This window comes from Glycine max, chromosome 11, assembly GCF_000004515.6.
Source record: "Glycine max cultivar Williams 82 chromosome 11, Glycine_max_v4.0, whole genome shotgun sequence".
Taxonomy (NCBI): domain Eukaryota; kingdom Viridiplantae; phylum Streptophyta; class Magnoliopsida; order Fabales; family Fabaceae; genus Glycine; species Glycine max.
In genome coordinates, this window is record NC_038247.2 from 16,715,703 (window position 1) to 16,736,786 (window position 21,084).

Genomic DNA, 21,084 nt, shown 5'->3' on the forward strand with positions numbered 1-21,084 from the left:
AATTCCAAATTTATAATGAATTCTCCTCTTGTAAATTACTTTAACACACATACAAGAACAAACCATAATCTAGCTCAGTTGATTGAATAAGATGTGTGAAAATTATAAATCCTCTGGTACCATTTTTAATTCCTACAGAAAAAAATACAAAAACAAATCCTAACCTATTGTGAATGACCAGCTATTCAGCTAATACTTAACATTGACACAGCAACTAAGAAGCAAGACGAATATGATAGAAGTTCGACCTCCAGTCTTATTTCCTCGGGCAGGGCAATGCCTCCTGCTCCAACTTTTATAAAAGTACTATTACAATTGTTTGTAGTTCATCAAAACACATGCAGCACCACGAAATTATTATATTCCAGGTATATTCGGGGCAAATACTAGTAAGTTGAAATATGTAAATCCTTTAATATAATAAATTAGACGAGCACCCATATTAGTTAGCATGTGAGATTTTTATTCCTGCATCTTCATCTTTTCTGATAGTTGGGGCTTATTGTTCTTCACCTGATGTGAACCATTTTTGCAAGACAAGCAAGTTCCTGTCTTTATTTGTTTATTTATTTATTATCATTAATCATTATTGGGCTTAACAACAAACTCCCACTATTGTTTTCTGTTATCTCCTATTGCATTTCGGAAAGCCGAATCTGAAATGCAAAAACAAATTACATTCTGGATTGGACTTTCCAGAATGCAATCGGAGGGGGGGGGTGCAGAAAGCAATAGTGGGAGAGCAAGAAGCAACATTCATTGAAAAGCTAGCCAACTAGACTGCAAGATATCAATCCTAAAACATTTCTGCACCATTAAACATATTCCCAAAAATCCCACATTCTCCCCTCTCCCCAGGACCAAAAAGAAAAAAAAAACAGTTAGAAACAAGTAACCAGTCGTTGCACTTGTACCATTAATATAAAATATCAACATAGGTTCTTTCTCAAGCAGACAACAAGGACTACAGCAATCAATTTCATTGGGGAATAAACATCTGACTGCATGATGAATTTTATTGGGGAGTACAGACCCGACTGCACGATGAATCTCCAGTAAAGGACTAACAACATGTTTTCATGATTCATTTGCACACTCATCTTTAGAAGGACATTATGCTTTACAGTTTACATTGGTAACTGAAGAAAACAGTGAGTCATCATGCTTCACAGAGAACATAATATCTGATAACATAACACGACTGCTACAAAAAATTCGCTGCACTGATTATGCTGGAGTCAAACCAACCACACCTGCAAACATGCAAGCACAACGCACATTATCATACAGGAGAAACATAAAGTTTATAATACAGATAGATTGGAGTATAAACATTATAAAGATAGCAGACATATAAATCAGCTATAGCTTTTGAAAATTGGACTATTGAATAAGCTTGGCAAGCAATACCCACCCTGTACATCGCAGGTTTAATCCCTTATCTAATTTAACATTATGCTTGCCTAAGTTACTAATAAAGGCAATTATATTAACTTATCTTCACTAGTTTAAAAATTCATAATATTTTCATTTAACATGAAATAAAAAACTTCGTACCCCATTGCCCAGAGGCTCTTCGCTATGCGAAGGTATGGGGGAGGGATATTGTACGCAGCCTTACCCTTGCATATGCAAAGAGGCTGTTTCCGGATTCGAACCCATGACCAACAAGTCACCAAGGCACAACTTTACCACTGCACCAGGGCTCGCCCTCTTCATTTAACATGAAATAATAGATTAATTTTACAATTGTGGTTAACTATTGTATAAATATATAATTTAAAATAATCATGAGTGAGGGGCATGGTGAGACAGGTAGGTTGCAGGTTTTAATACTTTTTTTTTTGCAAGGCAGGTTCAGGTTTTAATCCATAAAGGGGCAGTGCGGGATTGGCTTGGGAAAAACCTGTCCTTGCAGCCTACCCACCCCGAAATGTATTCATATCACAAACTGCAAGGTTGTTTCATAGTTACATATCTACTAATAAGTTTAAATACAACCACTACTAATCTGTCAGAAAATGACAAGTAATCAAGCTTGAAATTCCTTTTTAAATACAGGATACTGAAACCATTCAACATTAAATTTGTCAAATTTGATTTCAAGACAATATTTACATCTAAGGAGACTGAGAAAATGAAGAATTAGAGATATATTCCTTGTTTTAATTGGACAACCCCAGTTATATCGTTGTCATAGGTCTGAAAGCAAATATACAAAGATATTCTAGATCTCTAGTCACCATTTCTATACATCAGTCATGTGCATGAACTAACATTTAGCAACATATGCATGTCAATAAATCATGTCTCTGTTCAATTTGGTAGTTGATAATTCATCTATGATGTAGCTCAGGACCCAGCTTTCTATCACAGACTAAAGTGCAGGACTTTCAAAAATTAGTATAGAGCTTGTCCGTAAATCATTCAAAATCACGCATTATTTATTGAAACAAGTTTGTGAGGAAATCGTTGTACTTTTTTTTATCATAAAACGAAAATTGATCATGATGTTATAGAAAATAGTTCATCTTAGAACATTGAGGCAAAGAGTAAACCAAATAACATCATGTTGGAATGGATGAATAGGTGAATATGAAAAGAATAGAACTGATCGAATTTATATTTTTTTTTTTGGTACCACATGCTAATCTTCCACCAGCATTTCCAGTTGTCAAACTGAGTTCATGCCCACCTACAAAAGTTTAAGCAAATGCAGTTAAGACCAAAGTAAAAATACTCCAGTTACGATTAACATGTCATACTACACAAGACTACAATTGCAATGTGAGATATAAAATGTCAAGAAGACAAATGACCAATTTCATTTTCATGCCATTCCTCCCATGATAAGTACATATTCATTGCTGTTTACTTAAGTAAATAAAATACAAGTGCTGAAGCTTGTGACAGGTCCACAGCACAGGATCCAAAGGCAAATATAAATAAATATTAAAATAAAATAGCTAACCCTTTCCAAGGTCATCCTCAAGCTCATGGACCACCAAGGCTCTTCCAACTACTGAATTGGGGCCAGAGAGTGGTATCTGCATGTTTGATGCCATACAATACAGCCTGATTAGCTACTTTCAAAATGGAATTATAGTTCAAAAGTGGTTCGGAATTAAGACCCACAGGCTTAACAACCATGATTTGATAAATACATATCAAAAGAACAACTAGTCAACTACTACTATTATGTAAAACGCAAATTAAAAAGAGCACCTGATTATCCACAATTGTAGCCTCTGCAACCCCTGTGTTTAAACAAATGACAAAAGGATACATAAGCAGGTCCAGTTTTCAGAAAGCAGTACATAGTAGAGGAAGATAACCGATAAAGAAGAAATACCCTCTGCATTAGCAACTATGTTTCCCAGGTCACCCGCATGACGGACTTCATCCTCAGGAGCACCATGTGTCAATTTATTAGGATTAAAATGTGCTCCTAAAAGTCATTCAAGAAACAAACCCTTGTAACTTACTCAATTGAACCGGACCACGGCAAGAAAAGAAAACAGTGAAGCAAACTTTGAAACTAAGTTCCAGCTGCCTTACCCGTAGAAATACACCCATTTGTCGTATCACCATACTCATGCTGCAAGTAAAATTGATAACAGATTTAAAAATAGAACATTTTGGAGGAAAGGACATGAAGTAAGAAGGGAAAGCATGACACTCACTAGGTGAAAACCATGAAGCCCCGGAGTAAGGCCAGTGATGCGAACAGAAACTGTCGTCGGGCCTACTCATAACACACAGAAACAGCTAGTTGGTCAATAGTCAGCGCACGAAAGCACCAATCAGACACTCAAACATGACGAAAGGCTAACTATAAACATACACTCACTCACTTTCTCTTCCATCCTATTTTTCTTCATATCTTTCTTTTCCTAACTTATCACATCTTTACTTTTTCTCTCTTCCCTACACCTATCCCCTCCAAAATTGGGACGAATTTTAACATTTTCCATAATGAAAAGAGTTACACTATCCATACTTCAATTTTCTACAACACTAGCACTACTTTTTCTTCCTAACTCTTTCCATCATCATCTCAACTATGAACTATCTTATCATACACTTTCTCTCTTCTCTTTATTGTACAAAGAAAGTATAAATTTTCAATTTCTCAAACGAAAAAGCAGCAGTTCTCTTTTATCTTGTATAGTTGTATTACTAGCAAAGAACTAACCGAATTAGAACTATATAACTAATAAGTCCATTTGAAGATGCATTAGTTAGTTCCATTATTGTGCATTTGGCACCATTTCGATTTTAATCGAATTAAAATAATTATTTGCTAAGGAGAGGAGAAGGGGCGAACCATCGTCTTCTTGGATGAGAGTGGCGACGCCTTCGACGGCGGAGGTCCCCTTGAGGACGGCGACGGCCTTCTTGGTGGCGGCGAAGACGGTGAGGGGCTTGGAGCGTGAAAGCGTTATGGATTGGGGAGTGAGCTTGACGGAGACGCCGGAGAAGGATGACCGGAGAAAGGGCTGAGGTCGGAACGGCGACGGTGAAACGACAGCGTTGGCCGCCATTGCTAGCTGCATTGTGAGGGACGAGGTGTTTGTGATAATGCAACAAAAAATGTGTGAATTTGTGGTTGGTTTGGTGGTGAAAACAAATTATATAATCCTCACTCAAAGCGCCACTGCTTACTCACACTCTAGAACCTTTCGCTTTTTATTTTTTTTTCACTTTTTGGCTGCTTCCTAAATTTAGTTTTTTTTTTCTATCGACCGACATGGGAATGGGGCGGGACGGATACGGGTATTGTCTTCTCATATCCGATATTCGACGGGTTTAAATATATTGTCTCATTTCCGTACCCGTATGGTATTGGGCATCCCCGACTCCGTCCCATACACGATTCAAATTTAAAAAAATATTTTTTTTGTAAAAAGTATATTAAAAATTTGATTTTAGAAAAAATAAATTAATTGTTAAACATTTATTTTTAACTACTTATATATCAATAAATTTACTATAGTGCGTGTGTCTACAAAAATAATTAAGAAAATAATATTAAATTATGTAAAAATTCTAAAATAAAATTAACTAGTAATAAAAAATTTATGTCTTTTGATTAAATTATGCAAAAATTCTGAAGATTTTAAGTGGCGGGGCGGGTTCGGGTTCGAGGTCGGGACGGGTCTAGTAATCTCATACCCGTACCCGTACTTGACTTTTGGTTATTAGGGAAAACTCGAACCCATACCCGGTCAACTCGGATATTACCCGTCAAAGTTGAGACGGATTCAAGCGGGTACCCATGGGTATGATTTTCTTGTCATGTCTAACCATAGAGAAAAAGAAAATAAAATTACCCAAAATTATAAATTTGTGCAACGCAAACAATTAGAAACTAAATTATTATTTTTTTATGGAAGAAACTAAATTCTTAAAGCGTGCAAAATTATTAGAATAAATGTTTGCTTTGCTCTCCCAACAATATTGATTATTGAGAGAGAAAAAAAATTCAAATATGCGAAGGGAGAGAACTTTCCCATTCCAAGGTATTTCAAATCTACTTTGGTATGGCATGACCAAAAAAAAAAACAGTTTATATTGCTGCTTAAACATATTAATGAAAATACTAACAAATAAGTTCTAGAAATGTCAAATAAATCTTTATTTTTAACTACTTGTTATCATTGATAATAGTTTGAAGCAGGAGAATTTTTTATAAAGTTTAAGTATAGAGGTGAAAAAGAGAGAAGAAAAATTAAATATTATTTTAGATAACGCTCAAATGAGCAAATCAAATCTTTACATAAATAAATTGAGCCTTATATAGTTAATATTAACAAATTGTTATATAGTTGGTTATAAGAGTAACTAACTTATAACTAATTAAACTAACTTATGCTAGTAATAATAATACTCTTTATAACACTTCTAGCTTAGAGTGAATAATACAAAAGTATATCAAAATATAATGAAATTAAGTAAAACTAAAAGGTCCTTAGAACTTCTTCCAGCTCCAATAGAACTAAGAGTCCAGATCAATCATCAAAAGCTTGACCACCAAGTAGAAGTCACAACACAAGGCCACTTGGCAAAAGTTACAACCATCAATCCAAGAAGCTATCAAAGCTTAACCACCAAGCAGAAGTCATACATTAAAGTTTAACCACTTGGCAAAAACAATAAGACTTAACCATCAAGAGCAGAAGCCAAAAACAATGTTTAACCACTCAAGATAGAAGCAAAACAACAATCCAATGTTTAATCATCCATGGCAAAATCTCAAACAATGCTTAATCACCATGGACAGAAGCTTACATCAACATAAAGCATCAAAAAATAAAAGAACACAAAATCTGTCTTCAATGAGAACTTTTTACAAACACTTTGTGAACCAATAGCAATCACAACTATAATCTGTCATCAAACAGGAATACTCACAAACAACTTGAAAGCAAATAGCATAGGATCAAACAGGAAGAGAAAATTCATCAACTAATCAAACTGAACAACTCCAATAGGCTTCAACAATCTCAAATCAATGTTCAAACAATAATAATCTTTATCTCTAATAATTATTCTTATTACTTCAACTCTTATGTCCCTCCCTCCAACCATCTTAAGACTCCCTATATGTGAGATACTATGTTGAGGAGTAAATTTTCTAATAATACAAGTTAAAAACATTTGTTAAAGTAAAATATTTTTTTATGTAAATAAAATTGAATAAATACGGATCTCTCATCTCTGTATTTTGTAAGTTGTGTCTTCATGTTAAGTTTCATTTGGTTCTCAATATGAAAATTTTAATTGGACTATTGCAAAATGTTCCAAGATTTAAATTATAATTTTTTCCCTTAATGATATGGTTGGTTAAGTCAGCATCAACATCACCTTCACTGACCAATTCTTTTAAAAATTCCAGTTATAAAAAACAAGTTAACAGAAAACTAGTCAAAATAATTTTATTTTGGCTTTAAAGTTTTCTGATAAACGTGGCAGTACTGACATAGATTGTCACATCAATTAAGAGGGAAACTATTTTTAATGCACACGGGATAACAATTTTAATACAAGTCTTGCAAAGTGTAGCATTAATCTTACAATTTTAAAATCCTTTGAGATAAACACAGGCGTCAATATAAACAAGTTACAAGTGGATGTCTTTGCAGGGGGTTGATTCATCTTCGAACACATACTACTAATATTGGTTAATAAAAATTGATGCGGCTACTATCTGATAAAAATGGCTCAAAATAAAGAATTACATGTCAATGCTGCTCATAGTTAGCCACTAACCAGCACCTAGATACATGTATAGTATGATAAATTTTCATGTCTCGTCATATAGCTACGGGTATGTTTGGTTTTCCATATGGAGAAATTCAAACTCAGTTTAAAAAGTAAACTCATTTTAATTACTGACATTTTGATTACCTCCAAAAAATACATTAGCACATCAAATTTTTGTCAAGAAACTCAACTTTGTAAAAACAAAACTTGAGCTAACTAGGTTTACAAACTTAACTTCACAAACTTTTATTCAAACATACACTGACTCTCTAACGCAAACCTTAATTAGTTACACCTAGATTGAAAGAGTCAAGCATAAAAAAAAGGTATGAATTCAAAGCCTTGTTTCACAAAAGCTTCAGTCACCCATAACTTCAAGTTGGGCAGGTTAATTTCTGGCTCAGGGCCTTTCGCCTGTTTTCAACAAATCATTGACAAAATCAATAACCAAAAACAAAAACTATTAATTAATAGAATAAAATGAAAGATTGATAAATAAACTTCAAGGAGAGGATATAACTTACATTCAATGAAAATGTAAGTAGAAAACTGCGATCAGAAATTGTGGTCAAGTTTGAATTCTGAACATTGAAGCCTGTCAGAGACTCGAGAGACTTGTACAATGAGGCAGCCACACCTTCTCCTTTATTGCACATTATTTTCACATGAAACCCTTTTTCATCCACTTGAAACATGTCCATCTACAAAGCCACATTATTCAAGATGTTACAATATAGGTGGCAGAGAAAAACTAAAAATATTTTATGGAGTTAACTAGATTATGTCCAAAAACCTGGATTATCTTCTTGTTGGTGATCAATTGAACCCTCATGGGGTTTTCAATCAATCCTTGGTAATTTTTGGAGTTCAATGAGGATGTTTCAAGTCCTTCAACCTCAGCCTTCAGCATGCTGGCTTGTGCTTGAAGTTCATGCATATATGAAACAGCATCTCCAATGATAGAAGCCTTATCCATCTGTGCATATAATTAACTTTAAGTATTATATATTAGTTATATTAATTAACTTTCAAATTTAAGGAATGTCACAATTAACTCATGAATAAGCCACTAATCAAGTTAGTTTTGTATGAAATTTTCCTCAAACTATATCATATGAACCTTTTATAATGTTATATAACTTTGTAGTAGGGACTAGGGACACCTACCTTAGTTATGTTGGGAACCAAAGACCGCAATGTATAAAGCTTCTCCTTCATTCGTTCTCTTCTCCTCCTCTCAGAAGCCAAAGTCTTGGACCTATCAGTTTTTGGTATTGGCTTATTATTAAGACTTTTAGTTCTTGTTGTTGTAGCAGCAGAAGTATCCCCCATGTTATCTTCTTCTTCTCCTCCTCCTTCTTCTTCCTTGGCTTCCCCATCAAAACAAGAGAAGGAGCTATGTGTAGAGCTAATTGGATCATAAACATTCACAGAATTACCATTGCACTGATCAAATGGGATTGCAGGGTGTGACAGGAATGAGTTATCAATGAATGCTTCATTGATAAGCTCAGAATTGAAGTTACAGATAGCATCTTTATGCTCCCAACGAATCAAATTGATGAACTGATCTAAGTTGGGATCTTCAACAAAGTCATTAATGTGCACGAGAGTCTCTTGTTGAAAATCCATTGTGTCCATGGTTGACGTACACTTGGTGAGTGATCTAACTGTAATATATAGATATGTTTGACACTTGGCATGGCTACTTATTTATTAATATGATTATGATTATTTTGGTGTGAGTAGAATAAGAACGAGTTCACTACTTATAATTAATCAAGTTCCACTTGTATATATAGAAAATTATCTTGTATTCCTAATTAATTAATGAAGTTAATTGCAGCCGTTTATTTTTTCCTTTCACGGCCATCATGGGTTTGAGAAAAGCAAGCAAACTTTTTTGTTTTCCTAAATGATCCTTGAGAAGAGCAAAATGTCCATGAAAAATAAAATCCAAAACAAACACGGCATTAATAGATTAAATAAATAAATTAACGTTGCTACAGCCTGCAATGGTAATATTATGCGAAAATTGAATCCAAATATTTTTTGACAAACTCGTATAGTGATAGCTAAATCCATTAGATATCTTCACGGCATAGTTGTATTCGTAGTCAGAGTTTTCGTTTTCATTTCATATCACGCTTGATAGCATAGTGATATTTGTTAATTTGTTCAACTTGCTGAGTGACGCCGCCGTGCATGAACACATTTCCGGACTGCTGGTGTAATTATAATAACTAACACAAATTGTGTTATGGCTTCTTCATTGGTGTAATGGTCACTTTCTGATCATGAGCACAGTTATTTCATGCTTAATATGTGTGTGAACGGAATCCAAGGGGAACATAATGACGTTATTCCTCACGTACTTTATTAAATTAAATTGTATAAAACAAATAAGGAGAGAATGATAGCAGGTGTCTTTAAAAGATTAGTTTAAGAATCAAATATTGAAAAAAAACATTTGAGAAAAATATTATTAATATACTCCTGTTGTGATTTTGAATGTAACCATCTATCGTAATATTTCTTTTTTTTTTTCATTTTTTTCTCAATCACCTTATATCTAGCACATCTACTGTTCTATTCATTTTTTAATTATGCATAAAATAAATAGAGGGAAAGGAAGGGATAACAATTAAAGAGACTAAATATAATACACTAAATTCCTAATACTACGACATTGCTGACCTACATGCAAGCTGTACCCAAACGTTTAGCTTATATATAGTTAGCCCATGATCATGCTTTTGCTTTAATTATTTTAAACTATTGTGACACTGAAGATGTAATGTGGTATACCGTATACCAACTCCAAATGCCAAGTGTGAGTAAATAATTGAACACTGCAGATACTTACTCGATCTAGCTACTTACACTGTCCCTATTTTTGTTGCTCTCGTTGACTTAATAAAATTGCTGAAGCTCTAGATTCTCCATGTTTGACTTTTCTTAGAGAATCTAAAATGAGATAAGCAAGCAAGGTTTTTGTCTTAATTTTGGCTTTCTTTTTCCCTCAAAATCAATATCATGGCATAGCAACAGAGGAAGAACAAAAGTCCTCTGAGCTTGAGCTGAATGTCGTTTTCTTCAACTTTTCTATTTTATCAGAATAGTAATGCAAAGAGTATGGATGACGCAAGCGAATACATTGAGCTAACCCTTAAACATGCCTTGAACCATCATCTTAAGTTTTATTTGCCTCAAATCATACTCACGCTAACAACTTTAATAACATAATCCTCTCATGGGTTTACCCCATGCCTCATATATCAATAGTGAATAATCATTGTCATGATTTTAAATTGCAGTTATGATCATAGTTGCAGTTTCATTGGGATCTTAGACATTCCGAAAAATTGTAAGAAAATGCATCCAATGCAACTACAATTACAGTTCCAATATAATTACAATGAGTTAAAAAAAGTTTTATGTTGTGACCACAGTCATGGACTGGATTGTAATGCAAAACAGAAAATTAAAGAAAAATTGAATGGTGTATTTGAGATTCACTGGGTGCAGGAAGAAAATCCCAAATATTTTTTCTCTCTGTAGATGCGTACTAGGTCTTGCCTTTGAGGTTTTATATCCTACACCTCCCAAATCACATCCTGCACCTTCCAATTTTAAAATAACCCCAAATTACCCTTTTTAGACTGTACTTTCCTCTTCCTCCTCAGCATTGAACATCACCACCAACGAGCTATTCCGCTTCACGACCACCAGATGTTGCCACCAACTCAACATTCAACTCCACGAGATTCTTCTTGTGACACTCTCTATCTCGATATACATATTTATATAATAAAATACATGAAAATGATAAATTATATAAAAGAGTTCACGTGGATAAAAAGTTCACATTCACGTTAATCATCAAATTAAAAACTTATCAAATAAGGGTATGAAAACAAGTGCTCAAAATAGCGAATCCCCATTGACACCAAAACACAAGTGCTCAAAACCCACCCCAACCTCTCACTAGAAAGAAGAGTTCAACTTACCTTCAATGACGATGACAAAGGGGGAAGGAGAATCCGTGGCATCATGTCACGAGGAGGTTCAAAGGGGGAAAGAAAAGATGTGTGGGTTGCGGGAAGGAGATGAGTCGTCACAGGGAAAGGTATGGGTCACGGAGGGAGCTGTCGCTAGAGGGAAGGGCATTGCAAGGAAGGGGGTGCATCGTGGAGGCAGCCGTCGCGCGGAAGGAGGGAGGTGTTGATTATTTGAAAGAGGGAGGTGTTAGGGTTTGGGAAGGAGGTGCAAAGTCATTAAGGGTAGACTAGTAAATTGATACGGACAAGGAAAGTGCAGGATGCAATTAGGGAGGTGTAAGATATAAAACCCTTGCCTTAGTTAATGAAGTGGCTTAACTGGACCTTTATAGAATTAGGCTTTTTGTTACTAGATATAGAGTTGCGTCTTGGGTGGGTGTAAATATGAACGAAACTTGCAAATTGATAATAATGGACATAAAAGAAAATTTATAGTATATTGTTATTGATTATTATCACTTTTTTTTAGGAGATTGATTATTATAACTAGAAATTACAAAAAAAATAACGAAGGTGATTACATAGTTCAATTCAGTTTTTAAATAAATACTAGTTAGTGGCGATACAATGCATGAGTGTTGACACTATTAATTATTAAGGCAACAAATAATAATAAATAAATAAAATGATTGAACAAAATTGGATGTTGACACTGTGCCATTAACATTAATCTAAGTTAAAATAGTCACCTCTGTTCTCACATAAGACATTTCCTGTATTAGATAAATTTGTAATAATTAATTAGCTTCTCTTCTTTTTTTTCTTCCCTTCCATTGTTTCTCAATGCATTTGGGGATAAAATATATCACTGGTCATGAAAAATCTAAAATATCAAACAATAGTAAACAATTTTCTTCATTATAAAAACTCTAAAAACAATTTCCCCTCTTAATATTCATTTTCCTTCCACGTCTATTTTATCTTTTATCACCATCATCATCTTCATCATTATTTTGGGGCATCCTATTATTCTTATTCCTCTCTCTTTTGTTGGCTTTTTTATACACCTTATCCGCAAATCCCATCACTTTTTTCACCATATTCCTCTTTGTTCTTATCTTTGTGCTAGTGTATTGAATACGAAAATACTTACCCATTTTTTACTTCAAGGGTGCATGAATCTTTGCTTATTAAGCTTGACACAATGACATTCAATCATTATTTTTTTTTAAGATGGACTATAAAATGATTTCTTATTTATGATAAATAGTTTTCTTTTTGTTGGTAAAATCAAGTAGTTTCTTTTACTAAAGGGATGGTCCCACATTATAAGATGGGTAAGTATTATAAATTTGGTGATATGATATTTAATTGTTACAGATAAAATATAATACATTTTTTCTGATTATATATGTCACTTAGCACCCATACATGTACCTAAAAAACTTTTGGATGGATGGACCCCACGGCAGTCGAAAAGGAATTTGAGCAATTAAATTCCAGTGGCACTGCCACCCTCACCATTCTTTCTCAGTTTCAGAATGACATGCATCTTCAAAGTTGAAAATTAAAACCACTCCTTATGTGCCACGTTTAGTGTTAGTGGATAGACTTTTTTTTTTTTCTCTGAATACCATTAAAAAAAGTATCAGTGAGTAGATATCATCATCATCTTGACCTTCCACCCAATAATATACTTTATCAATAAATTATTATTTTTTGGTAAGCTCAATAAATTATTAATACAATATTTTCTACGAATACATGCGTAATAACTCATGTTCTACATGGATGTTGAATTTATAATTTATAATTTTCTTATATTATTATATTTTTTATAATATACTTATTAATTATTTTTTAAAAATTACATATATTAGTATATAGGTAAAAAAAATATAACATAATTATGAATATATATATATATATATATATATATATATATATATATATTCAAATAGTTTTATATTATAAATGTCTTTTCAAATTTTTTGTCTTGAATCAAACAAGTAACATCAAGTATTGTTTCATTTGTGTAAAACCCTTGCATATAAAGTTAAAAAATAAAAAGTAGTGAATTATTTCATACGATAAGGTAAAGTAAAAAATGAGAGAAAAAACCTTTTTTATAAGTATATCTAATCTTAGAAAGTAGAAACTTAGCATAATCTCACATGTTGTGTTGTAATTAAAATGATAGAATAGATTTATGCTCGTTTGGTTTGATGATAAAAAATTGATTTTGTGTTCAGAATTTATTTTAAATCAAATTTTACATATTTAATCTTATATTGGAAAAAAAATTAAATTAATTCTGGATCTAAAATCAATTTTAAATTAGAGTAATTTTAAATAATTTTTGTGTTATACTGAATTTTATTTTTAATTTAATTTTATAATAAAAATATTCAAACATAAATTACATTAATTAATTAAAGAATTTGTTTTTTCAACACCAATTCAAATAGATGTAAAATTTATTATTGTTCAACTTTCAAATCGCTTTATGTCCGGAGAATAGATATTTTTGTGTTTCATTAATAATTTATCTGTATAACAATTATCGCACGTCTTATCACTCATACTAGAGATATACTTACTATTCGTACCAAAGTTTGTTTAAAAAATCTTGCACGATATTATTATTTTTATTTATTTCTATTACATTACTGATTTTATTTAACATTTCAGTCTTTTCTTGATTAGTCTATAATAATAACTAATAAGTCCTTGCGTGTAGCCGAGTCAGCTTGCGAGGATAACACCAACACTGTTCACTAAGTGATAAAAATTTAGCTCTCTTAATTAAATAATTTAAAATTTGAATACTACGTCTTGAATATAAAATAAATTAGAAAAAAAAATACTTACCTTATGTTTAGAGTCTCGAACTGAGATTAATACTTTGGTACCAATCTCATTGATTAAAATAAAAAAGCTTGTGAGAGACAGATAAGGGAAACGGTGTGCCACGAACACGAGCTACTTGTTACAGAATACAACTAAAGTAATAATAACGTTTAAAATGTAACTCCAAGGTCCAAACTTCGCTTCTGGGTGTGACTCCAAACAAAAACTACTACTTGCTTAGCACACAATATTATGAAAACCACCGCAGAGGTTGTTTCATCTCATTGTCTTGTTGTAGCAGAGTGCTCTCAATCCAGCCCCACACAACTTTCTGCTATGGAACCTCAGATTCTGAATTTGGGGTACTTCTTCGTGTCTTAATATGATGATGATCATTTTCAGTTTTTTCAGCTTTTGTTGTATGGTTCAGATTTTATTTCCTTTTATGAAAAAAGAGATGTGTCTTATGTTTTTTTTTTCTCCTTCTGCCATGATGTTTGAGTCAGGTGCATGCATTACAGAAGGAGATGCAAGATCAGAGCGCCGTGCTGTGATGAGGTTTTTGACTGTAGGCATTGCCATAATGAAGCTAAGGTATAAATTTGTGTTCTTGCCAATGTTTCACTGTTTTAGGGTTGAGTTGAGTTGTGTTAGCAGAAGACTCATACATGCATGTTTCTTATCCATTTTGTTTTAATTTGAACAGAATTCTGAGGAGGTTGATGCTGTGGATCGTCATGATGTTCCACGCCATGAAATTAAGAAGGTTTGCATTTGTTTTCTCTCCTTATTACTACTCACTTCTTGAATTTGAATTGGGTGTTATTATGGTGTATGATTCCTTTTGGTAACTGTTATCATGTACCTTCGAGTAATTCATATGATTTATATGTAATAATATTCTGAAAGGGATAATTTACTGCTCTTGTTGGAGAACACACTCGCGGGAGAGTCCTAAACCTCAATATGAACTCAAGAGCCCCCGTGGAGGAATTATTAGGTAGTCTTGAACCATCACCTGTCCATGGTCCCAACCAATGTTTATATAACACATTCAAAATTTATAATTTACAAGAAAAAATTAATTACACTTGATTATATATTTACATGTCATACAAGGATTAGTATGGATTATGATGATCTAGGACCACCTAATAATTTCTCCCCGAGTGAGCTTCTACAATGTGTGACCTGACGTAACCTGGATTGATCACATGTATTTATAGTGCCTGTCCTCTAACGATTCCCTTTTTTTCTGGACATGGTGTGAATGACGCCTTAGGCACGTGCGAGGAGGGTATGGTGCCAATGGCGCCATAATTAATGTCTGCAGAAAATTGAGAATTATATTATATTCGACCGATGGCTTGAGGCCCAAACTCTTTTAATCTTAAAGCCTTTCTTGGCCATTAATGTGATAGAGTGCGTCGGTCCTAGTACTTGGTCCCTCCTCCCAGCGTAGGCTGGCCTATTAGAAATGTCAGGCTTAATTCAAATTGCTCCACTTGACTGGCCATTCGTTATTCATAGCCTGACTTTCGATCAAACAATCTACAGCCCCTCAAGAACTAAGTCTGAAAGGCATAAGTGATTTTGTCAGTCAAACAATCTAGTTACTTACCCTGTAGAATGAGCATTTTGGGAGGGGAGAGGTCATAAAAAGTACTTTCTTTTATAATGTCCATGAGACATTCATGTTTTCTGCCAAAGAATTGTCATTTGTATTTATAGTAAGATTGCAATTTCATTAGAGCTCTCTTATATTTTTGGATCATAAAGAAAAATAAAAGTCTAATATTGATCTGATTCTTATCACATTTTATTCACAATGTTAAACTATATCTGATGCTGCTCACTCGCTTACTTCATTCTATTTTGATGATTTTCAGGTTATCTGCTCCTTATGTGATGTAGAGCAAGATGTGAGTTCTAAAAATCTCAACTATAATATCAATAGGTAAACGCACACATAACTATGACTACGGCTATTGATCTGTTAATTGATTTTCATGCTCAGGTTCAGCAGTACTGTATAAACTGTGGAATATGCATGGGCAAGTACTTTTGTACTATATGCAAATTCTTTGATGATGATGTAAGTTCCTCCAGTGTAATAGAATTTGCGTCATGTTTCCTTCTTTTGTTTAGTGTAAGTCTTAGTTGTGCATATTGTATTAAAAAATTGTTCAATCTTTCAGATTTCAAAGAATCAATACCACTGCGATGAATGTGGCATTTGCAGGTAAAGTTCATCAATCAGTGTGCTAACTGCTATATTTCATATCATGCATTTCTTAACAGAATTTGATTACTCATCTTCTCTATTCAATTGCTTTTACAGAACTGGAGGCAAGGATAATTTTTTCCACTGCAACCGATGTGGTGAGTATAATTGTTCAGTTTCCTCATACCTTTTCTCCATTAGCTGATTGCTGTGAATCTACCGAATTTTGTTTTAGGATGTTGCTACTCAAAGGTAATGGAAAAGGGGCACCGTTGTGTAGAAGGAGCAATGCATCACAATTGCCCTGTTTGCTTTGAGGTAAAACAAACCTCTAGTACTATGACAGACTGAAATTTTGGGAAGAAATCTGTTTGATTCTCATTTAGATTATTTCATTTTTTTCCCCTTGCAGTATCTTTTTGATACAGTAAGAGAAATCAGTGTCTTACCTTGCGCGCATACTATACATTTAGACTGTGTAAAGGAAATGGAAAAACATCAGAGGTAAGACATTTATATCTATCTACTAGTCACCAGTGAAGGACTTAAATGGTGTCTGTTAATCTGCTACACCCTTAAGGATCTCATCATGCAATATTCTTATTCTGCCATGAGTCAGTGTTGTTATACCTTGAGACAATCTTCAGCATTCAGCCAGTGTTGTTATTTATTAATTCATTCTTTGAAAATGGATACAGGTACTCATGTCCCGTTTGCTCAAAATCCATCTGTGACATGTCAAGTGTGTGGGAGAAGCTTGACGAATTGGTATGTAGATGCCACTTTTGTTTCTCTGTATGTAATTTTTTAAAGAGCATATGATTGCATCAGTATATTCAGTTTTCATATAATGACAACATTCTCGAATTAAAACTTCTGGTCAGATTGCCTCAACTCCAATGCCTGAAACCTACAAAAACAAGATGGTAAGTATCAAGTCTCAGCTCTAAAGCCTTAGTACTAGGAATTGTGAGACATAACTAACTGAATATTTGTATGAACCAGGTGTGGATACTTTGCAATGATTGTGGAGTAAACTCTCATGTACAATTCCATATTGTGGCCCATAAGTGCTTAAGTTGCAACTCATACAACACAAGACAGATACAAGGAGTACCTGCCACATCAAGCTCTTCTAGGGTAACTGAAATGGTGAGATGAACATTTGATTGCAAAAAGGTCTCTTGGAATGGAAACTGTTAGACTATTGATGTGATAGAGAAATTAGTTGCAAGTTGTTATAATTTAAATTTCAATAGAAACAGCTCTTGTTGAACAGAGTTACTCTGTTATGACACTAAAATTAAACTCTAGTTATCAAACTTAGATATTAGGAGGATAAACTTGGTTTAGGATGTGTTGTATTAGTGTTCTTAAAACCTAAGAAACAATTAGACTTCATTGTCAATGCCATCATGGCATTATCTGAAAATCATGTAAAGATTCAGAACACCGATATTCAAAGCTCCCAAAATCAAACCCATACAGTTTAAGAATTTAACATATAGTTTTTTTTTAACAGCAGAATAAGATACAGTTGACGGGGGAGAGGATATTTTCATCAAAATTTCCAAGATAAGAAAACAATATTAAATGATTGAACAATACTGCTATTTGTTTTTTGGATTTTTTTTTTTTTTGGGGGGGGGGGGGGGGGGGAGGGGAGGGAGGTGTTGAAAGAAAATCACATTGCAACTGCCCAAAGGATTGTATAATAACAATGGAGAAAAAATTCTTACATTAGTCCAGGAAAATAATTTCTATTAGTCTTCACATTACATATAATTGATTTTTCTTTTGCAAATTAAAAATCTTGATTTTTTTTTTTTGCAAATTAAAAATCTTGATTATGTGTCATGTAAAAATTAATTAGAATCATATTGTGATGGTCTTCGAGTACCTAATGTTTCGTGTGCTTTTTTTTTCTCTCTTTAGTTGGGCTTCGCGTAGTGCTCTGCTTCGGCTTTTGGGTCTATTATGGCCTGGCTTGTATGTTATATGCACCTAAAGAAGAAGAAAGCACACCCCTATGACCCGAAATTCAATAAATAAATAAAAATACCCCGAAAATTTAAACACCGTGAACAGTAAGAACGATTAAGGAATAACATATGCTAGTTTGTTTAAACTTAAAATATTTTGAATAAACGATTTTTTAAAAAACAAATAAGTCTTGTTTCTTAAAAAAAGTGAAAATTATTATTTTAAAAAAAAGCTTACAGAAACCCATTTAAAAAATTATTTTTTATTTTAAAAAATATTCTTTTAAAAATAAAATAAAACTGAAACAAACGGCCCAATAACAAACAAATTCAAGCCCGTGATCTGAGTCTGGAATAACTTTATCAATGTCTCCCAACAGTCCTAAACGGTTGCGCTAGTTCATTTCACTTATAGAGCTTTATAATAATTAATAAACAACTTTGATTTTTTGTATTTTTTTTTCTGACATCTTACTTTTTCTTCATCCCAGACATCCCTTTTATTTTGTCTTTATTAAATCACTCATCACATCCTATTTTCTCTTATCTTTTTTTTTCCTTCTTTATTTACCTCTCTCTTCCTCACTCATCTCACACTTCGTCGAGTAAAGGGGTGCAAGAGAATCACGTTTATATATAGACAGTAAAATGTACAGGTTGCTTAATTTTTTCCCAAAAAAATATTTGATGGTAATTAAAGATATTGCAAAGTAAAATCAATGCATAGATATAATCATATAAATATCTCTTGTTTGAAATCTTATTAAGATAATTTTACTTGAATCTTTAAATACTATTTTGATGCATTATCAGTGAAAATAACGTTGAATTAGGTAGAAAATGACTTAGATGAATTTCATTTTAAAGAATATTTAAAGAGATAACCCAATCTACAAAAATTATATTTATTAGTTTTACTCTTCAGTAATTTCTTTCATGTGAAAGAATGTGTTCAAATTTTAAAAGGCTCAACAGAGTATAACTAAAGGAGAATAATGTCAATAGAGTGACTGGTCCACAGCGACATTAATTATTTTGTGCATAAATGGGAGTCTTTTAAAGAAAATGAAACTATTTTAGTCATTAAACAATGGGTTGTTGATTTAAATAGTACACATTTGACTTCCTTAAGCAAAGTGTGATAAGACTAATCCCACCAGTCTTTGGATGTTCCCAACTGAAGTATTATTATTATTATTATTATTATTATTATTATTATTATTATTATTATTATTATTATTATTATTAAAGGAACAAGAGAGAAAAGAGAAAATAAGTGATTTAACCAAAATGTGACACATTAACGAATTATTGATGTGGTAAAAAGTTGATTGTGCAATTAAGATGTCCCCATTTATGATGCATGTCTTAGCTCTCTTTCTTTTTTTCTTTTCTTGAAAGAATGTCTTAACTTTTATATAATCTAGTTAAATTGTCTAACACAACTTTTTTCTATGGACTCAAACTTCAAATTGAATACCGATAGGTTAATTAATATCATAATTTCCCATATAAATTCATTGATATACATAAGGTAGAGAGATAAATAGAAAAGAAAAGAGAAACTGAATATTACTTTAAATAATGTTCAAAATAAACAAATTCAATTTTTACATTAATACATTAAGTCTTATATAACTAAACTTGTAACTAATTAAATTAATAATTAATTTGTAACTAACTAAACTAATCTATATCTCTAATGTTTCCCCGCAAGTTGGAAGATATTGAAAACACTTCTAACTAGGAGAAGATAATACATTTACATCAAAGGAAATGAAAATAAAGTCTAAAAATTAAAATATAACTAAACATATAAGAAATACATCAGTCAAAATAAAAATTTAGAAACAAATCAAAATGTAGGTGCAGTCATGGTACAAATCTTCTAGAAATCTTCAATCAACATTGTTTTTCTCAATCTTCTTCCAAGAGTCCAAAGCAGGCATCAAAGATTAACAAGAGAAATCAACAACAAGGCATTTGGCAGAAGCTCAAATCATCAATCCATGAAACTATCAAAGCTTAACCACCAAGCAGAAACTATACTTCAATGTTTAACCACTTGGCAAAAGCAATAAGGCTTAACTATCAAGAGCAGAAGCAAAACAACAATTCAATGCTTAACCATCCATGACAAAAGCTTAAACAATGTTTAATCATCATGGACAGAAGCTTACATCAACAAAATAGAAAAATTACAAAATATTTCTTCTACAAGGACTTTTCACAAACACTTTGTGAACCAATAATAACCAAGGCTTAACCACTCATGACAAAAGCTAAAATCATCAAAACATGCCTAAAAGGCTGAAAACAATAACCTAAAACAGGACAAATATCAATAAAACAATGAAAAAATTATTCACCAAACAGTTGGTGTGCACCTTTCTGAAATAGTGCATGACTTCAAACAATAGTCAATATCTTCAAAATCTTTAGTAGCATTTAATCAAACACCTTGTAGGCAAACTAAAACTTTAATGGAGGCAAACAATTATGATTGCTTATATGAGGCTTTGACTGTTGTCGCCATGTTATCAGCTGAAACTACATTGCTACCAGCACAGAGAAAGACTGAGAAGAAGAGGAAACATACAATATTTAACCTTCCTGATGATTTTGGATTGGGTGATCACATTCAATTGTTGTAGATATACAAGTGTTGGAATCAAACTGATTTTGACATTGGTTGGTGCAAAGATAATGTCTTGCAGGTGTAAGGTGCAGTGCGCTATGTGCCACTAGAAGCCAGTCACGT

General features: G+C 32.9%; 3 protein-coding genes across 3 annotated transcripts; 1 reads left to right on the plus strand and 2 right to left on the minus strand.

Annotated features, from left to right (window-relative positions):
• Positions 1 to 881: 881 nt before the first annotated feature.
• LOC100815376 (superoxide dismutase [Cu-Zn], chloroplastic) lies at positions 882 to 5,560 on the minus strand. The gene is made up of 8 exons (XM_003538121.4): positions 4,328 to 5,560; positions 3,684 to 3,745; positions 3,559 to 3,598; positions 3,353 to 3,448; positions 3,226 to 3,257; positions 2,972 to 3,047; positions 2,642 to 2,695; positions 882 to 1,253 (listed from the first exon to the last, which is right to left on the minus strand). The coding sequence occupies exons 1-8, from the start codon at positions 4,554 to 4,556 to the stop codon at positions 1,228 to 1,230; spliced, it is 615 nt and encodes a 204-aa protein (XP_003538169.1). The 5' UTR covers positions 4,557 to 5,560; the 3' UTR covers positions 882 to 1,227.
• A 1,808-nt stretch (positions 5,561 to 7,368) lies between these two features.
• Positions 7,369 to 9,009, minus strand: BHLH59 (basic helix-loop-helix transcription factor bHLH59). Its single transcript, NM_001367111.1, has 4 exons — positions 8,434 to 9,009; positions 8,060 to 8,242; positions 7,791 to 7,967; positions 7,369 to 7,680 (listed from the first exon to the last, which is right to left on the minus strand). The coding sequence occupies exons 1-4, from the start codon at positions 8,905 to 8,907 to the stop codon at positions 7,576 to 7,578; spliced, it is 939 nt and encodes a 312-aa protein (NP_001354040.1). The 5' UTR covers positions 8,908 to 9,009; the 3' UTR covers positions 7,369 to 7,575.
• Positions 9,010 to 14,146: 5,137 nt separating this feature from the next.
• LOC100812709 (E3 ubiquitin-protein ligase RZFP34) lies at positions 14,147 to 17,842 on the plus strand. The gene is made up of 12 exons (XM_003538116.5): positions 14,147 to 14,479; positions 14,624 to 14,711; positions 14,824 to 14,883; positions 16,007 to 16,039; positions 16,135 to 16,212; positions 16,316 to 16,359; positions 16,459 to 16,499; positions 16,577 to 16,659; positions 16,754 to 16,845; positions 17,040 to 17,109; positions 17,226 to 17,267; positions 17,347 to 17,842. The coding sequence occupies exons 1-12, from the start codon at positions 14,370 to 14,372 to the stop codon at positions 17,500 to 17,502; spliced, it is 897 nt and encodes a 298-aa protein (XP_003538164.1). The 5' UTR covers positions 14,147 to 14,369; the 3' UTR covers positions 17,503 to 17,842.
• The last annotated feature ends 3,242 nt before the right edge of the window (positions 17,843 to 21,084 follow it).